The 25562-nt window shown below is 42.3% G+C and overlaps 1 protein-coding gene across 1 annotated transcript; it reads left to right on the forward strand.

Annotated features, from left to right (window-relative positions):
* The first annotated feature begins 6 nt into the window (after positions 1 to 6).
* On the forward strand, positions 7 to 17664 carry ACADSB (acyl-CoA dehydrogenase short/branched chain). Its single transcript, XM_044445589.1, has 11 exons — positions 7 to 543; positions 4189 to 4348; positions 4828 to 4928; positions 6912 to 7118; positions 9164 to 9334; positions 10185 to 10310; positions 11141 to 11233; positions 11904 to 11993; positions 12972 to 13109; positions 16035 to 16134; positions 17523 to 17664. Exons 1-11 carry the CDS (start codon positions 499 to 501, stop codon positions 17591 to 17593), a joined length of 1302 nt encoding a protein of 433 aa, XP_044301524.1. The 5' UTR covers positions 7 to 498; the 3' UTR covers positions 17594 to 17664.
* The last annotated feature ends 7898 nt before the right edge of the window (positions 17665 to 25562 follow it).

Genomic DNA, 25562 nt, shown 5'->3' on the forward strand with positions numbered 1-25562 from the left:
TGTAGTCACATTGCTGGTTCTCAGTTGCAGGAGGCGGGATAAGAACAGAGGAGATACAAAAATCAGGATAATCCAGCATTCATGTAATACTGTCCGAGCTGCAATATTTGTAAATTTCCCCGGTGGGCTGCTTGTTGCGGCCCTCCAGATGTTTTGGCCTACAATTCCCATCATCCTGAGTCAGTATACCCAATGTCGGGGATGAAGGGACTTGTACAGCAAAACATCTGGAGGTCCCCAAGTTGCTTTAACCCCTGAATTAAAGCAAGGCTTCAGGATTTGCTACCCAGAGGGAAACAGAAGTGATCTGACCTTCTACTACTCCTGCACTACCAGAGGAGGGTTCTAACGGGAGCCAGAAGTTAGTACTGTGGCGTGCGTTTGCTTTCTTTTCTCTTTGAATCTATCCAGTGAAATCTGGAGGAAGAGCGCCTGTTTCGCTCCGGGCGGTGAGGAGGCGGGCAAGTTGGCGTTTGCTGGAACGGGAGGTTGCCAACGATGGCGGCGCCAGGTGTACTGTCTTTGCTGAGGCGCTGCGGGAAGGTAAGCGAATACAGTTCTGCTTTTGGGGGCCAGAGTAGATGAGTCCTAACGGAGATCACCTGCCTGGAGTGCAGAAGGTCCGCGGGTCGGTCCCTGGCACCCTCCATTAAAGGAAGTGGCAGCGGGTGATGGAATAGCATCGTCTTGAGAGCTGCTGCCAGTCAGGGACGACAGTCCCAGGGCAGATTTCTGTCGTACACAGGGTCTCATTCTTTTGCGGGTGAGGGAGGCGGCAAATACGTTTGCTGGAGAGGATCTGGTCAGGGAACAGCGTTTACGCGGCTGCTTGGTGATCCGAGTCCTGGCAGCTGATTTGTTGAAATGAGGGGGCGTGGCGGGAGAAAGCAGGACAAGGACTGTTGGGTGTCAAAGTTAACAGAACACGTGTCTGCGATGCATTAGGCCCAGCTTTGCATGGGCTGCAGTGGCCCTTAGTTTGCACCAGCGAATCCCGCAAGCAAAGTTGCGGAGCTGTTAAGAACTAGGCGTGTTGCGTCCATCTACTGGCGCTACCCCTATCGTGGTAGATCCGTAGAGGCCCCTCTCCCCCTCGCGGGAGGGATCTGTCCCTGCCGTGTCGCGCAGAGGGACTGCTTCTCAGCGGTGGGAAGAGGCAGACATAGACCTGTGATCGCTTTCTCCTGGCTTTAAATCGCGCTCTGCAAATCTATGCCCCTGTTTAGGTTGAAATTTTTTTTTTTTTTTAGGTTGAAATTTTTTATTTAAATAAAAACATACTACAAAGGTACAAAAAGGCCCAAAAATTGCAACATTACAAAAATAGAAAGTACCCCATCCGTTATTTACATCCGTTCAAAATGCCAAATGTACACAGATTTACAAGATTCCCAGGCTTTACGCATCAAATGTACAAAAAGAACTTTGTATAGACTTTTCCTGATAGCTTCATGCCATGTGTCTGAGCAGCATGTATGAGTGATTTACGGACATTACGTTATCGGGGCATGCGCCCCACTCAACCACGGCCATAATTTCCTCCACCTACTGGGCGGCATCCTCCCTTTTTCCTCGCGGCTCAACCAAAAAATCTTCTCTTGGACAAATTTGACTGAGCCGGCCACGTCAGCCACCTTTTGTGTCTTGATCTCTCTGTGGCGTTGGAGGGACAGCGCCAACAGAACGTACAGATTTATCAGCCTAATTGTGGACCACGGTACAGTATGCCCCTGTTTAGGGAGGTCTGCAACCTAGTGACTGAAGATGGTACTGCAAAGTTTAGTCCGAGTGTGTGGCATTTAAAAAACCTAATAATTGGGGTCTCTTTATTATGCTTCCAGGTTTCAAAAGTCTATGTTTCATGGTCTCGGAACTGTGTAGCTGACAAACGGTTTAAACCAAACAAGAAAAATCAGAATTTAAAGTTTCGGGTCAGGCAGGTGCTGCTTTTTTCTACCCTCTCCTCTTAGAGCAGGGTCACTTGTGCTTAGTTGATTACTAACAATGTAATGATGGGAAGAAGTGGCAGATCTGCTGAAGCTTTGCTGGCTAGTGCTGGTCACAGCAGAACGTGGGGGATGGTCTCATGTTCCTTTTTGACCCTGCAGTGGTATGCTTGGGGAAGAAAAGAAACTTCCTTCTTGGTTTCAGGAGGGAAAATTCTTGTGCCAGCATACTGAGGAGAGTGACCCTGGGACCATTCAGAGGAGCAGAGGAAGTTTTGATCAGTTGGATCCAAGGCCAACTATGCCCCAACCAATTAAGTAAAATAGTAGAATATGATAGAACTGAAGACTGCAGATAACATTTTCAAAAGCTAATGAAATAGAATGAAACTACCAACATCTTAGCAAGTCAAATGCTTGCTAGAAGATAAAAGACTTTTTTAAAAAATAAGTTTTATTTGAAATTATAATCCTAAAATAACAAAAAGAAAACTGCAAACAACATCCATCATCAAAAACATTGAGCCTGCTGGGTCAGCCCCCACACCCTTCTTTTTCCATTTATGATAACTTAAAAACATTTAAATCTAAGCCAAGTCCCGTTTCTCTAGCCAATGATGAAAAGAGTCCCAAGTTTGATAGAAGTCAGTATCTTCTTTCTCCTTCAGTGATAAAGTCAATCTATCCATTTCTGCACAGTCCAGAATCTTTTTTAGAATCAGTTCATCGGTGGGTAGTTCCTCACTTTTCCAGTGTTGAGCGAATGCAATCCTTGCCGCAGTGATTACATGTAGTATCAAATACATTTCTTGTTTACTAATGTCCTCCAGTATAATGCCTAATAAAAAAACTTCAGGTTTAAAAGCAAAGGATTTTTGTAACATTTCCTCGAGCCATTTATGTATTTTAATCGAATACTTTTTCACATTATCGCAAGTCCACCACATATGATAAAAAGTACCCAATTTATGTTTACATTGCCAACATCCATTTGACATATTTGGAAACGTCTTCAATATTATATCTAAAATTTTGTGCCCATGTTATCATAGTTGCCTTAACTGTTCATCTTCCATTTTCCTGTCAAGTAAGAAGTCATACAATCTTTTAATCATTTTCTCATCTGATTTAAGCATCGCTTGATCAAACCCTGTTAAGTCCTTATAAAAACCCCACGCTTTACAATCTTTAGCATATCTCGATTGTATCTGCACCTTATGCCACCAAGAGATATTAGATCCCTGTTCTTGTGTTTCTTGACTCAATTTCAGTCCTCAGTCCTTATCCAAAATATCATCATATCTTATAATCCCTTCAAAATTCAATGCATTTGGATACACAAACGCTTCCATGGGTGAAAACCATCTTGGTAATTTATTTTATAGTTTTATCTTTAACTTTTCCCACACCGACATTAATGATTTTCTAATATAGTGACTTAAAAAAGATCCATGTGACTTAGCCTTCTCATACCACATATAAGCGTGCCAGCCCATTTGCAAATCATGCCCTTCAAGATACAAAATTCTCTTATTTCTTAAAGTTATCCATTCTTTTAGCCATGTCAAAACAGAAGCTTGATAATACAAGATCCAATCAGGGAGACCAAAACCCCCATTCTCTTTAGCTTCCTGAAGTATTTTTAATATAATCCTTGGTTTCTTCTTTCTCCATATAAATCTTGAAATTTGAAAATTTAAATCAAGATAAAAGACTTTACCTGCCATTCAAGAGACCATCAAGAGAAGAACAAAATTAATCTCCCTAGTAAAGGAATTCCAAAGCTTATGCATAAGTTTCCTCTTTAACATCCTGTATCTTAATAGATTTCCTTCTTGCAACCCAAGATTCTTGATGAAATGCTTGTTAACCACATCTCCAATGCAACTATATACTTGGCTACTCATAAATAAGCTCCACTGAGTTAAGTGGGATTTATTCCCAGATAAGTGAGTATAAATGCCACAGCATTACCTGAGTCCGCTGTTACTCCATATAGCATAATAAAACAGCAGTGGTAAGGAATATGTGACCGCCTTCAGATATTGTTGGACCACAGCCCCCATCTTCCCTAGCCAGCAAAGTGATGAGGAATGGTGGGAGTTTCAGTTTAGCAACATCTGGGGAGCCATATGCTCCTTGTCACTGATCTACAGAGATGTCCACTTTCTAGAGCTTTCAGGAGAAAGTTGTTTTCTTTAATATTGTTCCCTACCCCTCTTAAAGTCTTATTTGTCCACAGCTAAGATGGAATCTGCCTCTATATGCAAAAGTTTGGATGACCCAACCTTGTATCTATAAATCTTTCAAATCAGAAGCTTTGCCAAACCTAGCCAAAAATGGAATGACTTGTGTTCCTCTTCAGACATTTACAGAAGAGGAGTTAATGATTAAAGAAATGGGTAATGTATCTGATGTTTTAAATTCTGTTTACATTCTTTGAGCAAAATCATTTGAAACTAAATCTAATTTTTTCAGCAAGCTTTGTGAAAAAGAGGTTTTTTATAATAAAAGATAGAAGAGCACAGTTTTCTTCTATAGCAGTAATTTCATGTTTTCTTCACACTTGTTTGCTCATTTTTGAAATCTGTTTTGTGTGTATATTAAATGGCATTTTAAAATACCTATGTACACTATTTCTGCTGTAATGCAAGGGGGAAGAACCATTGGAGTTGCTTTCTCCCATTACACTGGGTAATAGTGGCCACTCTCAATGGCAAATCTTGGTCAAAAAACCAAGTCCAACTAAAGTTATTGATCTACACTTCTGACATTGACATCTGTTAAGTTTCCAGTTAGATTGCATCTTGTAATGACTAAAAGACAGCATAAATATAAAATACATAAGCTTAAGAATTATGTTCTTCTGTCTTTTTTATAGTAAAAAAGTTTGCTGAGGAGCGAGTTGCACCATTAGTACAAAAAATGGATGTTGAAGCAAAATTGGATGAATCTTTATTACGAGAGCTATTTGAACAAGGGGTTTGTATAATTTTTTTCTGATATGTTTAAGAATGGGATATACAAATGTTCTCTTTGTGCATTGAGTACTGTGCTAAGATACTGGATTTGCCTATTTAAAGTGTGCATGTAAGCATATAAACACATCTATATTATACAGCATTATATTCCAAAGTATGAATGCTGTAATTGCAAAGTGAGCATAAAGAGTAGGTGCTTTTGTGATGTTTATTGCCTACTTAGGTTTCCTCACCGTGCTTGTTTAATTATTTTGTTCATAGCACAAAAGCAATAACAAAGTCAAGATTTATTTATTTATTATTTTAGAATGCATATACAGCGACCTACAACCCAATTTAGAGCTCTCTGGGTAGTGTACATTATAATGCAGCTCTATATTGCATAAAACCAAAACCACATTGTCAAATAATAAATGGCTAAAACAGCATCCAGGGGTTATAAAAAAGAATGCAAAGGGCAGATGTCAATGAAACAGAAATAACCATATAAATGATAAAATGAATAGATTAAATAAAAGTAGTATTGAATTAAAATTACCAAAGCAAGTAAACTGGACAAACTCATGCAGCTTCTTGTTTTAGTAAGTTATCTTCTTTGCACTTCTCAGAGCTTTAAAAGGTTCTGGCAATTTGAGCTGCTGCTGGAAAATTTTCAGCCCTCACTGTAAAAATTTTACTATAGTCTGCTCAAAATCCACACACACACACACACACACACAAAAAACATAGGAAGCCTACCAGCTCAAGAGGTCCTCCCAAAAATGCATCCTGGTTTCCTTGTACTAAAGCAATGACAAAGATACTGCACTGTGTCCTTGATTTCTCCAGAGCTACAAATGCAGGTTGGCTGAGAGTTTTCACTGTACTTCCCATCCAAATACATTGTCAGCACAGTTGGGAGATGGAGGGCTGTGGAAACCTTTCTGAGGGTCACAAAGTTAAATCCAGGAAATGTTTTGTGAATATTGTCTTCTCTTAAACAAATTGAACAATGTTGCAAACTTGGCGTTGGCTAGCAAGAAAAGTGTAATGGCACTCAGCTTCAAAAGTTCTATCTCCAATGCTGCACTTATTCAAGTTAGCTAGAGAATTGCAGGTGTAATCAAATTAGACCTGAGAGAGCACTAGACAGTGCTATGCCCAGCTACCTTATTGCCCAATTTTTTATTTTTGCCCAAATTCCCAATATTAAAGCTCAGTAGACTTCAGGGAAGCACTTTAGCTAGATATTTGCAATTTGGGTCAACCAGGGAACTACAGTTGCAACACCCAGAAGATACGATTGCTTTAGCAGTCAGTTGTGCGGGGAGATTTACTGTCCCTTGGGGCTTTTCAGCTGTGACTTGAGGAAAACAGTGCCCCCCAGATATTTGAAACTAGGACATTCTTCAGTTGTGTGCTCATCTAGATGTTCTTGATGTCGCTATTTCATTTATGAAAAAATAACCTTGGTTTTGGAGTAATTTAGAACCAGCTTCTCTCTTCTGCAAACCAAATTAAGTCAGTTTAAAATTCTTAGGCCTGCTAGAGTGGCCAAGAGGAAGATCTTCTTATCTACATGTAGTAATATTTCTACCTTTTTGAGAGAACCAGCTTCTCTCCATTTGAGTCGTGGATGGAGGAAAATAAGTCAGGGACTTAAATCTGACACTAGACTGTTTGCCCTACTTAGGTAATTTATGCAAGTTGCTACAGGTAAAGTAGATCTTAGGGGAACGTATTTGCTGACTTAGGGATAAATAAGTGCTGGCTTTGACAGGCATTAAATTCTTTTATTTAATAAGTTTTATTAATGGAAAGAATGTTTTCAATATTATGTAACTCTAATTTCACGATTTGCTTCCTACAGTAGCAAAAGCAAATGTGTAGGATCACAGTGTTGTACTTGCTGTTGCTTCTAACTGTGTTTTGGAGTCTGGCATTTAAACCACAATTGGTAGACTCTTCCCTACTTCCTAACAGGAGTTTGCTCTCTCTCTCTTAGTTAATGGGTATTGATCTTGACTCAGAATATGGCGGAAATGGATCTTCTTTTTTTTCCACCATTCTGGTAGTTGAGGAATTAGCCAAGGTTGATCCATCTGTATCACTTGTATGTGAACTCCAGAATACATTCATCAATAAAATGTTTACAACATATGGCACAGAAGAACAAAAAAGAAGCTATTTGCCAAAGCTGGCAAAAAACATGGTAGGTGAAATTTGGTGGTAAGTTGAATGTAGAGTTGAATAATTTGTAGTATTTTCTTCTTGATAAGGAATTAACTGCATGATCTTGTGCAGATTTTCCATGCTCCAGTTATATAAAGCTTATTTTCAAGTAAGCATGGCTAGGCACATTTGCTAGGACATTTGAATTAAGGAATATTTGAATCTCAGTGGGTCTCAGATTTAATTAATTCTTTCACTTTAACTGGGATAAACTATGTAGTGATTAATTTCTTAGACACCAGACCATCCAATCATTTGAAGCCAACATTTCTGGAGTGAACTTGTAAAATTGTTTTCATTAAAAACATAATGGCTTACATCAAAGGCCAGATACAGTGCTCTCCCTCTCCCGTCAGTGTGGTGCACAGCAGTGTCACTGCTGCTGTAGCACAGTTTTCCCTCCATTGTGATACTGGGAAAGGTAGATTTGTGACATAGTTTTGGTAAAGCAAGTGAGCTGTAACAGCTAGAAAACTGAACTATTTGTTTTCCAACCATGGGAATGCCATGAAATAATGGCTTTGTTTTTAATTGGAATGGTATACAATTGTTTAAGAGACTATCTTATATAAATAATTGGCTAGCTGGCTTGTGTACTGTGCGATTAAACATGTCCTCTCAGTAACATTATTAAAAACCTCCCTGATAGATGTTATGAAGAAGTTTAAATAACACATTGTATGTAGACTCCTCAAATGGAATTGGCAAGAATGTTCTGTCATTCACATGACTGAGAGAGGATGTATGGGTATATTCTGGATCCTCTTTGAACCCAAATGTTTTAATCCACTTTTGCTGTTTGCCATCACACATTGTGAAATACTTGCTTACTCATCCTATTGTTTTGTCCCAAGATGATGGCTATGCATCATGCATGTTCCAGGGATAGCAAATTGATATAGGGCACAATTTTATGCATGTATACGCAGAAGAGTTCTTAGGTCCTACAACTCCCAGCATGCCCCTTCTCAGTCTAAATGTATCTAGGGTTGCACCCTTGCAGTGCTATCCTATGCATATCTACTTGGAAACAAATTCCATTGAGCTCATTAAGAATTACTTGTAGGCAAGTGTGCTCAGGATTATTCCTTTAACCCTTCTTCCATTTCCTCTTCCAGTCCAGTAGTCACTGTATGTGTTGAGGCATGCCTTGAAATTTAGGGAATATTGTCCATTGGTTAAACTGTTTATACGTCACAAGGATCATTACAGGAAAGTTTAATACCAGTGCAGTACAATAGTTTTGGCCCTAGTTGTGAACACTACCTAGAAGACTACCCTGGACAAAAAATCCTGGCAGAATTTTCTTAGAGAGCTCAAATCCTAAAATTATATACTTTCTCACAATACTACTCATGTATTGATGTCTTTTATGGTATTGAGTTCTCCAGTTTATAAATTCTCCAGTTCTCCAGTTTATAAAAATAAGATCACCCCAGAGTTTGGTGTGCAGTGTTGTTGAAAACAATTAGAATTCTTACCATTTTAATGTACACATTAAGAGCTTTTGGAATTAATCAAAATATGCAATGACCATATTTGCAATATATAAAAGATGGTGCCACTAGCTGTATTAGAACAACACACTTGAAAGCCAGTGTGGTGAAGTAGTTAAAGTGTTGGATTTAGACAGGAAATCTGGGTTCCAGTCCAACTCAGACAAGAAGCTCACTGGGTAACTTTGGGCCAGTTGCTGACCCACCTCCTTGCTGTGAAATAAAAAGGAGAGGACTAAGACTATATATGCTTCTTTTTAGTTCCTTGCAAGAGGAAAAAGGCAGGATATAAATGTAATAAATGTTCGAAATGGCTACCTTTCATCTCTTAGCATTATATTGATAGTTAATTGTGTTTAAGCCCTTTGTTTTTGAATCTTACAAATTATCTTGACACATTGCATGGTCTACCATTAAATACACTGTTGAAAAAACTGTTGTTCCCTTAATTACATTGTTGTACCTAACTTTGAAGCAAACAAATTACTCTACATTGAAAGCTGGTGTCTTGACTTTATCTTCAATGCAGATGGGTAGCATTTGCCTTACGGAGCCAGGATCTGGCAGTGATGCATTTTCCTTGAAGACTCATGCTGAGAAGAAGGGGGACTACTATATCATCAATGGATCAAAGATGTGGATTAGCTTAGCTGAACAAGCAGGGGTGTTTTTGGTGATGGCAAATGCGAATCCTTCTGCAGTAAGTAGTTAGAACAGTGGCTGTTTGGTTTCATGAAGCTATTATTGCATGAAGAGTGATGATGGGATATAAGCTTAACCTTGTAGCTTGCTTACTCTGGCTTTCTTGTCTCTTGCACATGCATGCTCATGTGCATACACATCCACATCCACACACACTTGATTGGTGCAAATTCTTCCCTTGTTTGGAAACATGGTAGTAGCAACAGAAAGTAAGGTGCCTGGAACATCTAGACTATTGTAATGTGCAAGGAATTGTGTCATCAGCATTTTCAGAGCATGCTAAGCTGGGCTACAAAGCCACTACCAGTTGCAGCCAAAGAGAGCTGCTTCTTAGAGGAGCGGCAAGAATGAGTGCTGCCTCTGTTCCCGTCTGTGCCATGAGGGACCTGAGAAGCATGGTGGCCCTTGGCTTCCTGTTCCATCGCTATATTATCTGGGTGTGTACAAATTGAGCAGGAATGGCAACTTGCAGGCCAAAACATTTGGAAGGCCAGAACCCTCATAATCCCCCACCATTGGCTATGCTGCCTAGGGCTGATGGGAGATGTAGACTGACATTTCTGGAGGACCACTAGTTGCCTACCCCTGCACTAGATATCTGCAGCAAGCCTCCTTAGATATAAACCAATGAAGAAAAACCCCAGTGAGAGCAAAACCCTGCCACTGAATAGCATTGGGAGAAATGTTGTGGGAAGGTCCCATAGATTTGAATGGATCTTGATTATGCTTCACCAGGGGCTGACTAAAGTGGGTTTTTAAAGTCTTCAGATATTTTCTTACCATTATGGTTATTGACACATGCTGATGAGGGCAGTTAATATTTTATATATGTATTTTTCCTTTTTCAGGGATATAAAGGAATTACGTGCTTCATAGTAGACCGTAACACAGAGGGCTTACATGTTGGAAAGAAAGAGGATAAGCTGGGAATCAGAGCAACATCTACATGTCCTGTAACTTTTGAAAATGTAAAGGTACAGTAATCTGTTTAAAGCCTTCTGTGCAATTTAGATGTGCCTTGATAATAATATGGAGCATGTAAATGGGTTACAGTTGTATCACCATGAGTTTGGAAGTACTGGCATAATGCAGGCTTGGTTTCACTGGCTTTTTTCTTCTGTTTTGGGCTTCTTGTATGCACTGCTAAATATAACCCTAAATGGAGTTGAATCTCACTGGAGCCATATTTTAAAACAGAAGATCCAATGTTTGGGCCTAATCTGGCCAATGTATTCTTTTGCGATTCTTCCTGCGTGTGGGCTGTTGGCTTCGAGTGCTGATTCCTGGAGGAATCACCTGAGAAGATGCCCCCTTCATGAGCGTGGGGTGGCTTCAGCATTGGGACTCATCTACGCATGGAAGTGTGGCCCCTTTTCTGAGCGCAGCTGAGTCTGAACATCTTTCACCTCTCATCCCTCTGCTTCCTCCATTGGAGATAGCGGAGATGTGGGGTAGCCTGGATCCCTTTCCCTTTGCTTGGAAGAAGCAGAGTTCCATGCCTCCTTCCAGGACAATGAGAAATGAAAAAGAATAAAGGGGGTAGCATCAGGAGGAAGAGTCACAGCCTCTGGCATCCTCCATCCAGTGGTGGGCCTGGGGGAGGGCAGTCTGCCCCCCATCATTAAACAGTTCTCCACCCCTGTCTTAAACCTTTGTTTGAGGCCCAAATGTAAATATTTTATCACCCAGATGTAACACAGTTTTTATTTGTTTCTGCTTTGGAATGCAACATCATAACTTCAGTACATGTTTGGCATTCTTAAATAAAAGGACAAAGACTAATCGACTAATTTTAATTTGTCAGGTTCCAGAGAGCAATATGCTGGGGCAATTTGGACGGGGCTATAAGTATGTAATTGAAATGCTCAACACAGGAAGGATTGGAATAGCAGCACAGGTGAGTAAGGCTGTAAATACTTAAGTCTAGTACAGACATCACATAGAACGTATAAGCTTCTGATTGCTACAACATCTCAAAGAGCCATAACAAAACCTTTTATATCTGCAGTTAGAGGGATTAGAATCTGGCTGTTGGGTTGTGTACTTGCTCTGTGCATGCCCTTCTCAAATGCTATGGGATTATGGACTTTAAAGCAGAGGTGAGCAAGCTGCATAGCCACCTTTCCTACGGCTCATGGAAGCTGTGTCAGATTCTGCTCCAGCAGGAAGAAAAAGGGTATTTTTTAAAGTGTTCCATATCTGGAGCCGCCTTCACCACCAAGGCACAGAGAGAAGAGGCGTGAAGCTGCGCTTTCAGAAGGCACTGCCCTCCCCACTGCAGCCTCATCCTGTTTCCCTACTAGTCAGCTCTTTCAGTAAATCGCAGAGCGTTCCTTTCCCCACCTTCTCCCCAAGCAGCCTCTGGGCTTGAGGGCCAATGTGGGCAGGGCTGGCCGGGGGGTCCGTCACTGCTGCATTTGTTCCAATGAGCTTCAGAGCATTTACCAGGGTTGGGGGTGCTCAGTAATGCTCAGTTTATAGTAAGGTTTGCTCGAAATGTAAAAGGACCCAGACAATTGACAAGCCAACATACTAACGTTTGTGGTGGCGTTGTTATTCCTTCACAGATGCTGGGACTAGCGCAAGGATGTTTTGACCGCACTATTCCCTATACAATGGAGAGGAAACAGTTTGGAAAAAGTATATTTGATTTTCAGGTAGCTATTGATCAGCACGTTCTAGAAGTGCCTCTAAATGTAAAGGAGGAAAGGCTGATGGCCAGCGATGATGTCCTCTGACATAGCCAAGCTGTTGTAGGCTACACTATTGCAACTGCTGTCTTATGGCTAATTCTGGCTAGAAAGGGTTAGTTGATTTGAAGCCCCTCTCTCAAGAGTTAATACATTTGCCAATATAGCTATAAGAAGACTATTCTGTAACCTGAGAGGTGCTTCTCTCTTGGTTATTGACTGACCTGAACAATTAACTGAATTGTTTCATGATTATTCTGCCATTTAAAACCTTAGTAATAACTCAGCTAACAATGTAATGCTCACATGTTTGGCAGAGACAGTATCGAAGGCCATAGGATTTTCCAGAGTCCCAGCTCTGCCATCAGAAAACAGCTCTGACCTTGGCGCTGTGACTGCATCCTCGGGATGCCCTTTGCAGAGTGGTGTCAGAGGAAAGGGGCGTTCCAGGATGCAGGGAGTGGAGGAGACCAGTGCCACCAAGGTACAGTGTGTCCTGGCAGCAGCACCTCAATCTCCTCCCCTCCCTCTTTGAAGTGCTGCAGGTAGCGAGCCAAAGTCAGCTGTCCCGCTGCTTTGCAGAGTGTGTGGAAATATCCGTTGCCTCTCTGCATAGTAATCTTCTGAGTTCAGAGGGTTGTGGGCATCCCTTTAGGATTCCACCCGTAACATGAGTTTATAAAGGGTAATGATACCAATGTTTTCCTGTTTCTCAATGATTACTTTTAAGCTATCTCCTGGCCATGTGGGCTGCAATTCTATGCACATTTACCTGGAAGAAAGTGTCACTGAACACAGCTGGGTTTATATCCAAGTAAACATGCAAAGATTGAGGTGACATGAACTCACGAGATCAGAAATGGAATATACTGTTAGTAGCCAAGAAGGGAAGGTTGATTTTGTTTTGTCCGTTCTTTGTTCAATGTGGTGCTTTCTTCTTACAAGGGAATGCAACATCAGATTGCTCATGTGCTTGTACAAATAGAAGCTGCAAGGTTGCTCACATATAATGCAGCCCGACTTGCAGAAATTGGAAAGCCATTTATAAAAGAGGCAAGCATGGCTAAATATTACACAGCAGAGGTAAGCTGGATTTATTTTTTCTTTTCATTTTGAAGCATAATAGAAGGGGAGTTACAGTTTTATTTGATGTTTACTGTGTATGTACTTGGTTTCCTCCAGCGCTCCTCCCCCTCCCTCCTCCTTCTCAAGAGAAATAATAGTTGGGTTCACATAATGAGGGAAAGAAAGGAAGCCAGGCTAATTGCTTTTCCTCACCCCATGCATGTCCATTGTATGCTGCCTCATTTCCATCATTGCCCACACCAGGTTTGGGTTGCCATCTTGTCCAAACTTGGTAAGGTGGAAGGAAGAATGGTTTGGAAGCCACCCCGCTGTCTTCCCTTGCTGGGTTTGGATGACATGGCAAGCAGTCTCTGGGTCAGGTAATTATGGGAATGAGGAGGTACACAACCAGCATGCATGGGCAAAGGAAAGATGCCACCATGGCACCTTCTCCTTCCCTGGTTGTATGAATCCACTCAATAATGAAACCAAATACTAAATTTTAAACCTGTTTGATTAGCATCAACATTTTAGGAAGGAAAAAACTATTTTCCATTCTGAAGGATGAAAATTATATTGAAAAGCTAGGTTGAAGCATGCCATTATCACCAGATTTGCCACTTGAACGAAGATGCAGACTTTTTTCTCCCTCCAGGTGAAAAGGTCAGATTCCTGGTACTCTAGAATATTGACCACATATTAAAGTATATACTGTCTTTGTGTCTAGATGTCACTTTAAGTGTGCCTGCTGGGTTTGTTTGCTTGCTTTTTTAGTTTGTTTATTTGTTTGTTTGTTTGCTTGTTTGTTTATTTATTTATTTTTGGATTTATATCCTGCCTTTTTCCTACAAAGGGCTCAAGGCAGCTTACACCATTCTCTCCTCCATCTTATCCCCCTGTGAGGTAGGTTGGGCTGAGAGTCTGTGACTGGCCCAGAGTCACCCAGTTGGCTCCATGGCTGAGCAGGGACTAGAACCCACATCGTCTGAGTCCCAGTCCCAGGCTCTTAACCACTACACCACACTGGCTCAGAACCGCTGCTGTATTGAAAACTGCATTTGAAAGGCTCACCATTCAAAAGCAATTTACCACGAAGGAATGGAGACAGCAGCAAGCCCTAAAGAGCCTAGGTTGTTCAGAACTGATTACATGGTTCTCAGGCCACTGGTTTGGATACAGAAAGCCTCTCAGACTTCCTCTACCCTTTCTGTGTCCTGCCTGCCCCAGTCTGATGCAGACTTGAATGTGCTTCAACCCATTGGAACGCCACAAGTCTTTTCCACTCCAAATTGTGCCTGCTGTGTGAGAAGCTACTTCAGAAGTCTGAATCAGGGGGCTGACATTTGAAATCCCACTGCCTGAATGGAAGATGCTGACTAAGATTAATGTCTGATTGCTTCAGGGACATCTAGAAGTGCAAACCACCAAAAGTTGTTCCAAAGTGGGATGTTTTTGTCTTTTTGCAAAGAGGCCTCCTGGCAGATGTTGCCATGATTGCTGTTGCATCCTCTGGCAACAACAGAAATGTTGATTTTTTAAAATTTATTTATTTATTTTTTGGACGGGCTTTTAGAAATGGCTTTGAGATTGGAGTAAAGATGCAGAGAGTTCATTGAAAAGGTGTGGAAGTGGAGGGCAGACAGGGAAAGGAAATCAACAATTTCCCTTAATTGCTATCCAAAATTCAAGGATGGGCAAAGAAAAATAAATTCTCCTGTCTCTAGATGCTGCTTTTTAAGTTATTCATAAAATGTAATTAATTCCTTTTCAGTATCAATTACGTGTTAATAACCGACTGCTCTGTGAAATGGTTGAAACTGGCATGCTGCTTAATGCTTTAAGAAGAGCACCATGCCGTTCTGGGCTGCCTTATGATTGACAGGTGTTTTGCAGCCTGCAGGACTTTCCTCCCATGCTGCTTCCTAATTAGCTCTTAACTACTTCTGTGTGTCTTCAGTAAGAGATTGAATACCCCTGATGTACAGCACATTTGTTTGTTTATTCGGCGTTAATTCCCGCTTAGTGTTATTTTATTTATTTATTTATTTAAAACATTTCTATCCCGCCCCATTTGCCGAAGCCTCGGGGTGGCTCACAACATAAATTAAAATATAATACATTAAAAATATAAAACAAATTAACAATATAAAATAAGTCGCCCTGGCCAGATAAAATAAGCAAATAACGTTAACAATTAAAATGGCGTTTAAATAAAAAGGTCTTTGCCTGGCGCCAAAAAACAAATAACGATGGTGCCAGGCGGACCTCTCTGGGGAGCGCATTCCATAGATTGGGTGCCACCGCAGAGAAAGCCCTCCTCCGAGTACCTACCCTCCTAATTTCTTTCATGGAGGGTTCCCGGAGAAGGGCCTCTCCTGCAGATCTCAAGATTATGTTGGAAGAGCTTTATGTTGCTTAACAAATGGAATGGCCCATATTGAACTTGTCATCATCTTGGTTTGTATTTTATTTCCTTAAGCATTACTTCTGCTCTCTGTAGTATTCATATTGAAATTAATTTGACTCTATAATCTATCATAGTGGGTGGATTATACTAGCCTTGCACATGCTGGCTCATTTCCCTAATTACTCTCCCTGGATGAGCTTGTCACTACATACAGATCCAGTGAGGGTGTTTGGGTGGGGTGCTGAATAAGGCACCAAGCCACCCTGCAGCAGAGTTGACCAGCACAGCTCCCCATGCTCTCCGGCGTCACGGGGAACATCAAGCCATGCCCAGTGAGAGGAATTAGGGAAGTGGGACAATAAGCATCCAGCATGCACATGGGTGGGTATATCCACACATGGGTGAATGACCATGCCCACTGTGTACTCATGCTGAAAGGCATGACAACCAAATGCTAGGTGTGCGGTTACATTTCTTGGCATCTCATGATCAGAACAGCATAAAGTGAGAACTCTTGCCTGCTGAATATTTTGTAGGTTGCAACTCTAACTACAAGTAAGTGTATGGAGTGGATGGGTGGAGTTGGCTTCACAAAAGATTATCCTATTGAAAAATATTACAGGGACTGCAAGATCGGTAAGTAGCCCTTTCTTATGGATGATATGTTGCACATGGAAACATTATTCTTTCAGATCTGGAGTCCAGTGATCAGGAAAATAATCGGAGGGGGTCATTTCACATTGCTATTGTTCCTCTGATACAGATATTCAGTTTTTGTCAGTTTTAACCTGCACTGTTAGTAACACCTGGTTCCTGACTTTTCCAGTTGTGAAACTGCTACCGTGCCGTATTTTGTTAATCGCATACAATTTCAGTATAGGTTAGAAGTTACGTTTTCCACAAGCAGCTGTGTGGGCAAACCAGTGCAATTGGCCATGCCCTCATGGCTGTGTCACTCGCCGTTCGTCTCCACCTACAAGGGAGTGGATGGCAGGGAAGCAAGTCCAGTGCAGCTGGGTGTGAAATGGCACCAGGACAAAGTCTGCCTGGACACTAACATAAATTTTGATTAGGAAATACATTGTGATGCTTTGCATACATTTTCTATAGCCTTAAAGGTAAAGGTGGTAAAGGTTTCCCCTTGACATTAAGTCCAGTCATGCCTGACTCTAGGGCAGGGGTCTCAAACTTGCAGCCCGTGGGCCAATTGCCAGGACGGGCGGGGCACGGGGAAGGGGCCCTGCGGCCTTCAAAGCGCTGGCGGTGCTCAGGCTGGCCTCCGGGAGTGGTGGAATACTTGATGCGGCCCAGCCTCACCCAGACTCTACTTCCAGCGGCCCCCAGGTAAGTTGAGTTTGAGACCCCTGTCCTAGGGGGTGGTGCTCATCTCCATTTCCTAGCCAAGGGAGTCAGCGTTTTTCCGCAGACAGTCTCCATGGTCATGTGGCCAGCATGACTAAACACTGAAGTGCACGGAACGCTGTTACCTGCCCACCTAAGTGGTACCTTTTTATCTACTTGCATTTGCATGCTTTCGAACTGCAAGGTTGGCAGGAGCTGGGACAAAGCAACGAGAGCTCACCCAGTTGTGCAGATTCAAACCAGCGACCTTTCAATCAACCAGCCCAGCAGCACAGCAGTTTAAACCACTGCGCCACCTGCAGTCCCCTCTATAGCCTAACGCAGGACTAATCATGCCTGTATGAGGATGGCTCTTTTGTCAATCAGTGAGTCAGAGCTTAATGAGCGCCTTCTCTTCAATGGACTTTAATATATAAAAGATGATGTGGAATTATCTATGATACTCATTTCACACATACAAGTTGCTGCTTTTGTGAATTTGCCCTTAAATTTTTCTTTGTGATAAAACTTGCTAACCATGCTCAAAAGTTCCTGCTGAAAGGGTTATATACTGCACTGATCACAAGAATTACTCCCATTGCAGTACTAGAAGACACATTATAGGATGATTAGCTTTGCCTCAATTACATATTGATTCATTTTCCCCCGATGGTTTGTTTCAGGCACCATATATGAAGGAACTTCAAATATCCAGTTGAACACGATTGCAAAATGCATTGCTCAAGAATACTGAATTCACGAGATTTAATGACTGTTGCAGTGATTGCTTCACAGAAAATTAGAAACAGCTTGCCTTATGTGGGATCCTGTGTTACCTCTTTATTTCCAAGTTCTAGGACAAAATACGCCAAATGGCAGTAATTTTAAACCATACTACAAGATTGCAGCACAAGTACTGGCCTGCTGTGCTACAATAATGCACCATATCAGTTTTTAAATGTTCCTATCTACAGTGAAATGAGGAGTTATTACCTCCCATTGCCCTTGTTTTTTAATTTAGTTGCAGTCCTCTGGGTTGTTTGCTTCATGATCATAGCCATCCAGTTTGGGAGCTTAACACACATCCTATGCAGGCCATGTTCTTCACCTCCTCATCCTTCCACCCTGCATTATTTGCCAGATGGGCTTTTTTGACTGTCAAGCTGCGGCACTTTACAGGAGGCAGGAACTAGGTGGGAGCAGCTGCAAGAGAACTCCTATCCTGGCCTCTCTCCTCCCTGCCCACCAGAATAGCCCCCTTCTCAGAGGGGGTGCTCCTTACCTTAGAAAGCATCCAGCATGGTTCTTTGCATGCCTGCTGTGAGGGAACAGGCAAGTGGGGAGGCACTCCTGTCCCCCCACCTAATGCTGGAAATTCAATAGAGGCAAATGCCAAGTTCTGCACCTAGGAAAAAGAACCCAAATGCATTGTTACAGGATGGGGAATGCTTGGCTCAGCAATGCTGCAATTGAGTAGAATCATGGAATTGTTGTAGATCGCAAGCTGAATATGAGACACAATGTGATGTGGCTGCAAAAAGAGCAACTGCTATTTTAGGCTGCATTACTAAAGTATCTCCCAAATTCCACGAAGTACTGGTTCCCCTTTACTCAACACTCATTAGGCCTCATCTGGAGTACTATGTCCAATTCTGGACATCACAGTCCAAGAAAGAGGCAGGCAAGCTGGAAAGGGTTGGGGGGTGGGGGCAACAAGGATGATTCAGGGTCTGAAAACAAAGCCTTCTGAGGAGAGATGGAAAGAACAGGGCATGTTTAGCCTCTAGAAGAGAAAACTTGTGGCGAGGCTGTCACAAGAAGGGGACAAGATCTCTTTTCAATCATCCCAGAGAGCAGTTCACAGAATAATGGGCTCGTGTTACAGGAAGCCAAATTCCAACTAGATATTGGGAAAAATTTCCTGACTGTTAGAGCAGTACAGCAATGAAACCAATGACCTAGGGAAGGTATGGGCTCTTCCACAGTAAACACATTCAAGATGCAACTGCACAGCCCTCTGAGAGGGTTGGTTTAACTGGGAATCCTTCGTTGAGCAGGAAGTTGGACCTGATGGCCTTCTGGTCCCTTTCAGCTCTACTATTCTGTGATTCCATAATTCTCTAACCTCAGATCAGAGGATCAAAAATACCCTATGGCCCCTCAGACTCCCTCTAGGCTCACGGGATTGCTCCCTCAGGTGCATTTGTATCCACATGCTGAGGACTGCAGAACTAAAAAATACCATTGATTCTTGGCTGGTGCAGAAAACCAAATATTCTCTGCTTCATTACATGGTTTCTTTGAACCTTGTCTCTGCTCTAATTTGGGGTGCTTTTTAAGGTAAACAAACAAATCTTTCCATGTAAATTGTGATAAGCCAATTTTCAGTAAAAATCTGGGAAACTGCAAAACAAACCCCCACCCCAAAAAACCTCCCAAAACCTTGTTCACATGAGGTCATCCTAAACATTAGAAAGCTGTAATGTTCAAAATGCTCTGCAACATTTGGATATTAGTAGACCACAGTAGTGTAATGGTCAATGCTTGAAAATGTTCACTAAACGGGATGATAATGTCCAAAATAATAGGAGTCCTCTCCCCAGTATCACCCTCCTTCCAACACTAGTTGGTTGGGAAATGATGTAGATCTTCCCCTTTGGTTGTTGAGATGGAGCCTTCAGAAAACCAACTGATCAAGTGCCTTTAATAGGGTTGGTGGTGCTTAGGACAGTATCCTGAGGCCACAGAAAAATAATACCCTGTGCTTTATCCCAGACATCCTGTGCAAATGTGTGTAATACCTGAGCAGCAGTCAGCTAAATATTTGTTTCTGAATGAACCTATTAATTTGGCATACAAGCTGTTACTGAATGTCCTAGACACATTTAATCACTGTCTGGCCAGGAAGCTTTGCTCTAAGAATGGTATGAGGAATGAGGTACAGCTCCCTACTTTGATTTCCTGGACTAGGACATAAAAATGTAAAATAGTTTGTTAGTATCTATGCTATTATAGCTTCATGAAACAGTATGCATAAATATTGCTTGCATTGTAAATGTTTAGGTAATTTAAGGGTACAAGTTCATTTGAGGTCAATGGGGTTATATCAGCTTTGATTAAAAACCCTTTGTCTTAACTGGTTTATAAAATGCAACATTAATTTTTCTGCCTCCCCCCCCCGCCTGCTTACCCATCTCTTTGGGTGGAACAGTTGCACAGAAGTGTGCCGTATTGAAATGCTGATTGCTATTTTAATTAGTGCCATATCTGAAATGTGAATGGTCATGTGCCTCATCCCATGTATATGCATCCTATTTGATGTACATGCTGCAATTGCACATACCATTTTATTGGTGCAAGAAAATGGTCACAGAAGCAGTACCCCCGGGACACAGGAGAGACAAGGGGAAACATGACACAGAAGTGGGGGCATGGGATGCAGCCTTGGAGACACACTCACTACCCTGTTGGTACAGGAATCAGGTGATGATGCAAATATATCTCCCTGTTTCTATGCAGGGTATTCAGACCTTGCGAGATTTGCTGAAATTAATCAGAAGTAGTAGTATATTGTATATGATGGCATTTATTACTTTTGTTGACTACCCAGAGCACTTTGGCTTTGGGGTGGTAAAGGAAGGAAACACAGGCAGACATGATCTTTTGGTTCAGACCAGGCTGTCTAGGGCAGCCTTCTTCAATTCCGTTTCCTCTAGATGTTTTATTGAACAACTCCCAGAATTCCTGACCATTGACTGTGCTGCCTAGGGTAAATGGGAATGGAATTCCAAAACATCTGGAGGTCATCAGGTTGTGGAAGGCTGCCCTAGTACTTCACATTTGAAAGACAGAAGGGCTGCCTTCCCAGAAGAACAAAGCTTGTGTTACTCCTGGGAGGTATCTTCTGATGTACTGGGGGAGCTGTTTGGGGAGTCCAGTAGCAGGAGGGTGGGACATGTACTATAATCGGGGATATTGATATTGCAGGTAACCAATGCTGGTGATACCAACAAATAACTTAGCCACCCTCCCTCCCACCCTCCATCTGTCTGTCTCTCGCTTGCACGCGCACGCACAGAAAGAGAGAGAGAGAATAATACTTGATCCTAGGAACAGGGAATGTTTAAATGAGAAATGTGTCTGGCCTATAAACTTAAAGCAAGCAGCCAAAGAGGCATAAGGGACTTAAAGAAGGCAATGGACACCAATTAATATTTTCAAAATATTTTGTGTGTTGGAAGGAGACCCATCTTACAAGTTTACATTGCACCCAGAGTAAGTATGCTTGGGCACTGTTTGGATAGCAATAAATTCATAGATTTGAAGAAAAACACCCTTTGTTCTAAGGCACAGAAGAAACAGAATATGTGAAAAGAGCAGTGCCAGAGAGCAGAAACAAACAGAAATCCAACTGGAATGTTAAATTCCAGTTGGTGCCATTTGTATCTCAAAGACATTCTATCCTGTGTTAGAGTGGTGAGGGGACCCACTCTGGGCCCTCCAAACAGTGTGCAGATTAGTGATGAAGGCTGCAAGGGGGAGGAAGAATGGGTGAAACGCACTGGCTAGCCCCTTTCCTCCAGCAGAGACAATCTGCTAGTTCTGTTCCTTCTATGACCAGAAGAAGGCCTAACTTTCCCAAAGGGTCAACTTTGGATCCACCTCATTCACTCTAAATTGAAATGTTTTTTTTTGTTTTTGTTTTACATTTTGGACTGGATGTGTTTTATATTTCTTCAGGTGGCGGTGGTGTTAGTTGTGAAGTCGTGTCTGACCCATCGCGACCCCATGGACAACATTCCTCTAGGCCTTCCTGTCTTCCACCATCCCCGAGTCCACTTAAGCTCACACCGACTGCTTCATTGACTCCATCTATCCACCTTATCCTCCGCCATCCCCTTCTTTTGCCGTCAATTGTTCCCAGCATTAGGGTCTTCTCCAGGGAGTCCTTCCTTCTCATTAGGTGGCCAAAGTATTTGAGTTTCATCTTCAGGATCCGGCATTCTAAAGAGCAGTCAGGGTTGATCTCTAGGACTGACTGGTTTGATCGCCTTGCAGTCCAAGGGACTTGCAGGAGTCTTCTCCAGCACCACAATTCAAAGGCCTCAATCCTTTTGCACTCAGCCTTCCTTATGGTCCAGCTTTCACAGCCATACATTGCAACTGGGAAAACCATAGCCTTGACTATACGCACTTTTGTTGGCAGGGTGATGTCTCTGTTTTTTAGTAGCATGCAGCTAATTGTAACTGGATTATTTATATACTAAATATTCGAGTTCTTCTGAAAATCTCAGTAGTGATTTTTTCAAGCTAAAGGTAGCATTTGTATACTCAAGTATGTTTATATTGCATATGCATATTATATGTTTTGTTAATGTATGTTAATTTCATAATTTCCAGATCATGACTAAGCTTCTCCAAAATGACCCTATGAAACCAGAATAGATAAGCGTCTAATGCCCCTGCATCTACTAAGGGAAAGTGGACTGAAACAGTACAGTGGGGAGCAACCTGGGATCACAGTGGAGTAAAAGGTTAAAGCTCTCTCCCCCCCACCCCACACACAGTACAGTTCTAATTGGGTTTGCCTTTCTTCCAGGCTGGCTATTTAGTTTTCAATCAGTTGTGCAAATATAAGTTGCCTAATGAATATCACTTCAAGTCTGACCCCAGGGTTTCGTCTGGTGCATAACATCCTTGCCCCAATAAAGTGGCTGTAAGAGAATGTTCTTTGGACTTTGTGTGTGTGCTTGCAACATGATTTAATGCAACCTTCTTCAAGCTCTGTCATTGTTAACTTGGTATTTTATTGTCTCCAATATAAGATTTTTTAAGTGTGGGGTGGGGGGAGGAGAAGAATGACACTAATATACAGATTAAGTAATTTATATTATCATACCAAAAACAACTAAACAAGTCTGTGTGCTTGGTCCAGAATAAAAGCAGAGGGTAACTAGTAGTGGGGAATCATCAGGATGGTGGCCAGTGATGAGCGGGGTCCCTCAGGGCTCTGTCCTGGGACCAATCTTGTTCAATCTTTTCATCAATGACCTGGAAGAGGAGGGGGTGACCAGTCTGCTGATCAGATTCACAGATGATACTAAAATGGGGGCAGTGACCACAAGTGAGGAGCAGGTACTCCAGATCCAAAAGGATCTGGACAGACTACGAAAGTGGGCAGGAGACAACAGGATGGTGTTCAATGTGGATAAGTGCAAGGTCTTGCACCTGGGGCTTAGGAATGGGTGTCTAAGTACAGGTTAGGGGACAAGTGGCTGGAGAGCAGCACTTGTGAAAGGGACCTCAGAGTACTGGTTGCAGGCTAAACATGAGTCAGCAGTGTGACGTGGCAGTCAAAAGGGGGGAATGCCACCCTAGGATGCATAGTCAGAAGCGTGGCTTCTAGCTTGAGAGAGGTATTCCTGCCACTTTATACTATGCTGGTGCACCCGCAACTGGAGTATTGTGTTCAGTTTTGGGCCCCTCATTACAGAAAGGATACAGCCAGGTTGGAGTCAGTGCAGCGTAGGGCCAAAAGGTTGGTGGCCGGTTTGCAGGGGGTGCCGTATGAGGTGAGACTGAGGGAACTGGGTCTTTTCAGCCTAGAGAAGAGGAAACTCCAAGGAGATCTGTTGGCGACATATAGGTATGTGACGGGGTGTCATGCGGAGGTGGGTAGAGACCTGTTCTCCTCTGCAGAGGAGGGCAGGATGTGTTCCAATGGAGCGATGTTCAGGGAACCCAGGTTCAGTTTGGATGCCAGGAAGTACTTCTGACAGTTAAGACCCCGAGGGTATGCAGCAGGCTTCCATGGAAGGTGGCTGAAGCCCCATCGGTGAAAGTATTCAAGGACAGGCTGGACATGCATATGGTAGCCATATCATGAGCAGAGCTTGGCTGTAGCCCAGGGTCAGACTAGATGGCCCGGGAGATCCCTTCTGACTTGTTCTGTTTCTATGTTTCTAATAAGCACATATGTGATTTTAATGGGAATGGTCTTATTAATTAGCATTTGCCTGGTGTGTTACCATGTTCTTTTAACTGTCGTGACATTAGTTCTAAGGTGTAAAATAAACATGTGCCTACTGATCTTTTAATTGGTGTACAGTAAAAGTTGAAATGACATCTACTGGGACAGTTTTCCTCAGCCTTTCTTTTGACTTCCCTCTTCTAAAGAAATTAGTTGAAACAATAAGGTAACCATGAGCAATGATTGCAAAACCAAAGATATCACAGGCTGAGAGAAGAGCATTGGTAGCAACGTTTGTGTAAGTTTGTGATATAATTTTATGGAACCATTTTATATGTGTAAAAGGTAACCTTTCCAGAAAAGGCACCAAATAATGTGTGTTTACTCATTGCTGGTTAAGAATTGTGGCAAAATGCATTTTGATAAATGGCCAAAAAAACCCACAGAACTGGTTAGTATGTTACAGAATGGTACATTACACTACCAGATAATTATCTGAAAGTTCAGTTTTTTATGGAGAGTTTATGTTTGTGTGTGCCTTTAAAATGCAAACATGCTTTACTGATGGACGAATAAAAATATTTTTGCTGTGGTCATTAAAAATGAGAGCAAGATTATTTCCACTGCAAAAATGTTTATAACTTTTGGGCAAAGGGTGAGCCTTCCTTTTTCCCATATCTTGGTGGCTGCAGTCATCTCTCCTTCCTGTCCCCCCGAGTGCCCTCTTTACCTCTTCTCCAAGGTTGGTCAGTCCAAGCACAAATCCCTTGCTTCACCATTGGTGCTCTTTTTGAAGAGGAAATCCAAAGAACCCTTTGGCTCCCTTGATACTGTCTATGTGCAATAGGATTGCTCTGTTAAATTAAAATCTCCTAGGATGTTTTCTAGTTTGGGCCCCATCCCTTTTCCCTTCAGCCCCAGAGAACTTCGGTGAAACTGAATGTGGTTCTGGATAACTAAGGTGCTTTCCTGAGAACCCTCCCATGCTTTGGTATGAGGAAAAAGAATAAAGAGCAGTAGCTTCCTTTGAATTTCAAGCTTACTCTTATTTACCTCTGGAATGGTTCTGAGGGTCACAAGAGTATCTATCAGCAGAGCCGTCTTTGGAACTAATAGTGGGGGAAATGTCAGAGGCAGCCCAAATGCAAAGATCCAAAGGCAATTTCAGGGCATGCTTAAGGGCACAAACCTATGGATATTTGGAAAATAAAAGTCCTGCAAGTCCCAGTGTAAGTGGCTAGGGAATGCTGGGAGTTGTAGGACTCCCCCCATCCAAACATGCATTGGATTGTGCCCGAAGTTCGTCTGCACATCAGCAGAATGGTGAGTGGCTGCAGGCTACCAGTGGTCTTTTCCAGGTGTCTTTTATTGGCCCTGCTGTGAATCGGGGTCGGGGAGGAAACCAGGCCACTGAAGAAAGCGGGAATGCTAACCAAAATAATCAGAGAGCAAGGGCCAAATTGTGGAGTTGTAGTAGGGAAAGATTTTACCTATGCAAACCTTCTATAGGGTGTGGGTGGGAGGGTAATTTAAACCCCAGCATGGCTGGGCAGAAGGGAGGGGAACAGAACCCTCTTGCCTCTGTGCCTCCCCTTAACTGCTTCTCCCAGGGAGCTGCTTTAGTCACAGATCCTTCTGGGGTGTAAAAATGTTTGTTATATTTCTAGCCTGATTTTCTTCCTTTCCATTTTATCCTCACAGCAACTTGGAAGGTAGCGTCAGTGAATCACCCAGAAACCTCTGTGGCCGAGCA

This window comes from Varanus komodoensis, unplaced genomic scaffold (assembly GCF_004798865.1).
Source record: "Varanus komodoensis strain SLA01 unplaced genomic scaffold, ASM479886v1 scaffold49, whole genome shotgun sequence".
NCBI classification, from domain to species: Eukaryota; Metazoa; Chordata; class Lepidosauria; order Squamata; family Varanidae; genus Varanus; species Varanus komodoensis.

What these genes read in the sequence shown, in the direction of transcription:
- ACADSB (XM_044445589.1), top strand. Translation starts at nt 499, where the DNA reads ATGGCGGCGCCAGGTGTACTGTCTTTGCTGAGGCGCTGCGGGAAG. An exon ending in CAAAGCTGGCAAAAAACATG is followed by an intron (nt 7,119 to 9,163) that starts GTAGGTGAAATT and finishes TCTTCAATGCAG; the next exon opens with ATGGGTAGCATTTGCCTTAC. An exon ending in TTACAGGGACTGCAAGATCG is followed by an intron (nt 16,135 to 17,522) that starts GTAAGTAGCCCT and finishes GGTTTGTTTCAG; the next exon opens with GCACCATATATGAAGGAACT.